Source organism: Sinocyclocheilus rhinocerous, unplaced genomic scaffold, assembly GCF_001515625.1.
Source record: "Sinocyclocheilus rhinocerous isolate Xijiao unplaced genomic scaffold, SAMN03320098_v1.1 scaffold1167, whole genome shotgun sequence".
NCBI classification, from domain to species: domain Eukaryota; kingdom Metazoa; phylum Chordata; class Actinopteri; order Cypriniformes; family Cyprinidae; genus Sinocyclocheilus; species Sinocyclocheilus rhinocerous.
Window position 1 is genome coordinate 895,370 of NW_015648750.1, and position 6,462 is coordinate 901,831.

At 36.5% G+C, this 6,462-nt stretch overlaps 1 protein-coding gene across 1 annotated transcript in view; it reads left to right on the top strand.

Moving 5' to 3' along the window:
• The window catches only part of utrn (utrophin), a 223,342-nt gene that overhangs the window by 158,680 nt on the left and 58,200 nt on the right, over nucleotides 1-6,462 (top strand). The window contains exons 57-59 of the mRNA XM_016514969.1: nucleotides 3,160-3,163; nucleotides 3,263-3,404; nucleotides 4,807-5,008. Of these exons, the coding sequence (XP_016370455.1) occupies nucleotides 3,160-3,163; nucleotides 3,263-3,404; nucleotides 4,807-5,008 (348 nt within the window). The remainder of the gene's footprint in view (nucleotides 1-3,159; nucleotides 3,164-3,262; nucleotides 3,405-4,806; nucleotides 5,009-6,462) is intronic.

Here is a 6,462-nt window from a genome sequence, read left to right on the forward strand (position 1 = left end):
GAGAGTGTGTGTGTGTGTGTGTGTGTGTGTGTGTGTGCTGAGATGAGAGAGCAGCAGCTAATCCTGTAAGCAGCTCAGCGCTGTCAGTGAAACACTTCTCACATCCTGTACTGTAAACCTCTGCCTGCTGCTCAGGATGCAGAATGTAACCAAGCTTTTATATATATATATAATTTTATTTTTATTTTTTCTCTCTTTGTGCTTTAAACATTTACTCTACCTTTCAAAAATATAGGGTCAGTTTTTTGTTTTCTTATGAAAAAAATATTTATTTTTTTAGGTATTAAATTGATTTAAAGTGACAGTCAAGACAATTAAAAATGTTTCAAAAGATTTCTATTTTAAATAAATGCTGTTCTCATTTGAGCATTTTGTTAATAAAAAAAAATCCTGAAAAAATGTTCATCAGCATATCAGTATATTAGAAAGATTTCTGAAGGATCATGTGACACTGAAGACTGTTGGAGTAATGATGCTGAAAATTCAACTTTGATCGCAGGAATAAATTACATTTTATTATATATTCAAATAGATTTTTTTTTTATTGTAATATTTCACAATATTTCTGTTTTTAATGTATTTTTTTATCAAATAATTGCAGCCTTGCTAATGATAAGAGACTTCTTTCAAAAACATTGCAACCCCATGAATGCTAGTGTAAGTAGCCGTTTCACTGCAGCACTTGCTGGAATTGAGATACAAACCCTTAACAGAATATAGCTGTAGACAGTGAGGCAGCTGACCGTGGTTTTGTAGATGATGACACTTCTTCGCTGTTGTCCTGCTGTAGTTGTTTATTTCAGCTGTTTGCAGTAACCAGTTCAATTACGGCCCAGAGCACAGACGTCCAAACATCCCTGAACACCGCGTTCCTCACTGATCCTGCTGAAAATCAATTTGTGTGACAGAACAATCATCCGCCATCACCTGGCTCCTTGCATGCGTCAGTAAAGCTGAGCCCTGAACATCCATCAGGGTCTGTTTAAAGCTGCAGGTGTCTCCGGCTCAGTTTGAGCCATCCGGCAATAGCAGCGGAGTGGAGAGAACCTCTCATCAACATGTGAATGAGTCATGAATGAGATGACGAGGTTCCCTCAACACCTGCTGACAGCCTCTGTCCCAGCATCCCTCAGGAGCTGCCATGTCTGTCTCTGCTAAACAGGAACTCAGTCAGGCATAAGCCCCTTTCACACATACAGTCTTTCCTGGTAAATTACCTGTAAATGAATGTTAAGAGATCATGTGTGAACCGTACCTTTTCAAAAATATGAGAAGTTGTAAAATGACCGGTAATGTGCTCTGTGTGAACGCAGCACAAGATTACCAGTATGAGCACATCGAGTTCAGAACACGCTCACGTAAGACTTCCTCTCTGGGCCAATCAGAGCATTCTGATGCAGTTGATGCATGTACTCCGTGCTGTTTAGGACAGTCAAAGAAAAGTCATCTGATAGGATGTCTCTGGGCCAAAAGCAGCTGCATGAATGTGAACATTTGACACAAAAATGAAAACATCTTCAGAAACACTGACCGCATACACCCCTCCATGTTGACAAACACAACACCGGGACGCACAGCCGTTTAGAGGTCATTTCTGGTTAATGATGTCACAGAATTTACCAGTAATTTGAAACCGATGTGTGCATGGTGCTTTACCGGTAAAAAGATGGAACGCCGTTGCCTGAACAGCACATTTTTGTATTTACCGGTAAAGTCGTTCCGGTAATTTTACAGCAATTTACTGGTATTACTGTGTGAAACTTTGAAATGTGGTGTTGGCCTCAAGATTAGATCCACTCCAGACATTATTCAGCATGACATTTTTGTTGGTTAATTCTTAATTGGTTCATGCAAAAATAAAAATTGTCATGCCACCCCAGATGTGTGACTTCCCTCCTCCTGCAGAACACAAACTTTTAGATTATTTCAGAAATATTTCAGCTCTGAAGGAACAATGAAAGTGAATGTTGACCAACTTTGCTGCTCAAAAAAGCACGTAAAGGCAACATAACAGTGGTTTAATGCACATTTTATGAACCGATCTAATCAGTTTTGTGCTGAGGACGGACCAAAATGTGTCCTATTTTATAAATTTTATAAATGAAATCCGCAGTCATTTTGGCAAACATGATTTCAAGCTTGATTACACTTCCTCGCACCATCTAGCTCTGCTCATGCATCAAATGCTAAGATGGCAAGCTTGAATCATGAGCTTGCAGCGACACGTTGTATGGTGAAATTACATTATAGTGTACATACTGTTTTTCCAGTCCTGCTCATTCCACAGCAGGTTGGAGTTAAACTGTGCTGTTGAAAGTGGACCTTCAGGAGCAGGATCGATACTGATTAAATCAAAACAGAGTTTTGGTCACCATTCACTGGCATTGTATAGACCTACAGAGGTATTTTTCTAAAATTTTATCTAAGAATGTAATTGGGTCATTCTGTGTCAAATCAACCAAATTTCAGAAACTTCCCTCGCTCAAATTTTAGATTTTGTCAATATTTATTCTGAAGAAAGAAAAACATGTATAGCGATGAAAGCCAAAATATGAATTGTCATGAATGTATATTTACAGAGTAATCCACTATTTTGTTGAAGGGGTTCAAAATGCCCATTTTCACCTGCGATTCAGAGCCGAATTACAGGGGAGTAAAAATGAGGGCAAAAATGGCAGCATTATATTTTTACAAACAGACTGGGAGGTCTGTTAGTAAAATCTGTTGACTTCAGCAATCTTTATTGCATTTACATGCCAATGGTGCCCATTCAAAAAAAGGTGAAAAAGCATGTTTCAAGTTCTTTTCTGTGACCATATAAGGCCTTAAAATGAAGATGCCAAAAGGAAAGTCTGTTAAGACCCAATATCTAAAAGGGCATTAAGATAGCTTTAATACTTGAGTTAACAGAAATGCAAACTTTGGAGGAAAAACTTGAAACGTGCTCAACGTTTAGGATATCTGTGGAAAATATGAGTTGCTTTTGCTCTTGTAAAATAATAATAATAATAATTCATTACATTTATATAGCGCTTTTCTTACACTGTTACATACTTGTATACACACTCATTAACACAGACCTTTTTTTTTTTGCATTTTATGTCCTTGTTGTTGTGAAATATTTAATGAAATGCTGCTGTTTATAACTCTGTTGTCAAGTTCAGTTTGTGAATGTAGATTGTGTCAGATGGTGTGCTGTTTATGGTTTTCACATGTCACGAATCATTAAAAAATAACATTGAACATTCCTATTCTGACTCAGTTCAAGGCAGTTCAGTTTACAGCCTTTGTGTTTACTTTTCTAGCGCTTTCTCTTCTGTTTTTTTTAGCTGACCTCAACAACGTGCGGTTCTCCGCGTACAGGACGGCTATGAAGATCCGCCGGCTGCAGAAAGCCCTCTGCTGTAAGTCTGTGTGTGTGTGTGTGTGTGTGTGTGTGTTATATGATTAGAGCTGCATGCTTGCATCGCCTCACTCCATCGGCTCAATTAACTCAGAGAGGCCCAATTAACCGCACAAAGAGAATGAGTTAGGAGCGTGTGTGTACGTGATCTCCTCATTCCTCTGCCTCCATGCCTCACGTCCTCTTCATTTGCATGTGTTTGTTTCTTGAGTTGTTAATTGGTCTCATTAAAAAGTGTAAACAGGGAATATGGCATCCATCGCTCCATCAAAGATGAATAGTGTTGATCGTTCAGACACTGACACAGTGTCCTAACAGAGCGTGACGCGATGAAGTGACAAGCAATAAAACTTCCATGTTAATCTGTACGTTTGCCTTAACCGGCTGTGAACACTAACAAGACATTTCGTCAGAAGCTTCTATTTCTCTTCTAGTTTCTATTTCCGTAGCTCTGCCCACAAAGAATTGTGCATATATTAAATAAATGCAATATATATGCAATGATTATCCTAATAATGGCTAATGTATTATGATTCTTACAGGTTTTGTTAATCAAGACAATCTCGAGAAATGAACAGAACTTTTAAAGCCTAAAAAGAATTGCCGGAAGTAAAAAACTAATCGAAGGCTAGAAATGAACTACACCATGCTCACATGACTTCCAACAACTCTTTCAGTCTATATTAATAAAGCATCTTCCCTGAAACTTTGCATTAGAATAGTTTGTAAGAGTGTGAGTGTACGTTTCTTTTTTTCTGTTTGTGATGTTTAATGTCCTAACAAATAGTGTAGTCCCATTTAGACCCTTGTTAGCAGTCGCCTTTTTCAAGACAAGTAAAACAGTCCTGAGGTTGATTTACTGATGTATTTTATGTTGTAGGATAAAACATGAACATATCTTAAGCTTGTGTTACTTCAGGCATTTAACCAAAAACCCATTGACTTCAAGACGGTGCAAAACTCATTTCTGATTTTTAGGACTCCTCTAATTCACCATTGGTTCCCTGAAGATTTTCCTATGGATTTTTATAATTGAGTTTTCCAATATATGAGTAAAATGAAGTCTGTGGTAAATATAAATTGAACATTTTATAAAATGAATGAAACTGATACTTGAACATTTTACAATACAACTTAAATTACACACATACTGCAAACCAAATTTTGAAGCAGTTATGTTTATTTTTGAAAACATGTTAACTACTGTACATAAGGTGTTTGCAATTTATGTTGTAGAACAAAACGTCCAAGTATCGTCAAGTTATGTGTACCACAGGCTTTATTTGACTCATAAGCCCCATCATAAAACCCCATAGGAATATCTCAAGGGACCAATGGTGAATTAGTCTTGCACATGATTTTGAGTTCAGTGAAGACCAACATTGTCTCTCTCTATGTCTCAGTGGATCTGTTGGATCTGAGTGTGGCTCAGTCCATGTTCCAGCAGCACAAGTTGACGGTAAACTCCCAGCAGCTGACGGTTCCTGAGGTCATCAACTGCCTGACGTCTGTGTATGACGGACTGGAGCAGGAGCACAAAGACCTGGTCAACGTCCCGCTCTGTGTGGACATGTGTCTCAACTGGCTGCTCAATGTCTACGACACGTAAGTATTGCACTCTTGCACTGTCTCTACACCAGACATGTGGCACGTTATGACACAACAACACTAGATGGCTCACATTATGATCCGAATGATGCACATCTTTACTTGACGAACACCGTTACAATTTTTGGCACAGCTGTTCCAGTCATTTTATTTTCCGTGTCCATTTGAAAACTTATGTTTTGATTTAGAAATATCATAAACTGATAGCTAAGACTTTATTATTCATTATATATATCTACATCAGACTCACATAAAAACAAGCTCAGGATGGTCTACTCATCCGCTTATGTTTCTAATCATATGCATATTATGGAAGTCTGTTTCCACCACTGAAAAAAAGTTAAAACAAGGTAATTGCATCTATTTATCTCGCAATTCTGACTTTTTTTTTTTTTTCGCAATTGCGAGTTTACATCTCGCAATTCTGACTTTTTTTTTCGCAATTTCGAGTTTACATCTCGCAATTCTGACTTTTTTTTTTTCGCAATTGCACATCTCGCAATTCTGACTTTTTTTTTTTTTTTTTCCCAATTTCGAGTTTACATCTCGCAATTCTGACTTTTTTTCTCAGAAATGTGATATAAGCTTGCATTTGCGAGTTAGAAAGTCAGAATTGCGAGTTTGCATCATGCAATTCTGAGAAAAAAAGACAGAATTGTGAGATGTAAACTCACTGTTACGAAAAAAATTTACAGAATTGTGAGATATAAACAAGCAGTTCTGACTTTTTTTCTCGTAATTGCAAGTTTATATTACACAATTCTGACTTTATAACTCACAATTGTGAGTTTATGTCTCACAATTCTGAGAGAAAAAAAATTATATCTTGCAGTTTTTCTCAGAACTGCAACTTTATATCATGCAATTCTGAGAAAAAAGTCAAGATAAAATGTCACAATTACCTTTTTCTTATTTTTATTTAGTGGCAAAAACTGGCTTCCATAGCATATGGGTCAAAGATGAAAAAGGGTTTAAGCATAAAAACAATAGGTGTAATACTGCTTTAAATTGTTGTTGTTTTTCCCCAAAAAATTTAAAAAGTTTGTTTTTCAGAGCAAAAAATAAATATCATACATTTTTCCCTGATTTACAGAAGACACCCACTAAAATGTCATTCAGTGTAACAATCTTGTCAGGCATATTTACAACAAAAATCAGTTTATGACACATTAAAAGACGAATTACTTTCACCCCAAATACTAATTAGTTGTAATTTAATTTTTTTTTTTAATTTGTCACTATCCTAGGTTTTGCCCATTTGTCAGTAAGAATTTTTACTCATTTAAAACACAATCAAATTTAATATGCTCCCTTATTTTTTCGCAATTTTGAGTTTACATCTCGCAATTCTGACTTTTTTTTTTTCACAATTGCGAGTTTACATCTCGCAATTCTGACTTTTTTTTTTCGCAATTGCGAGTGTACATCTTGCAATTCTGACTTTTTTTTTT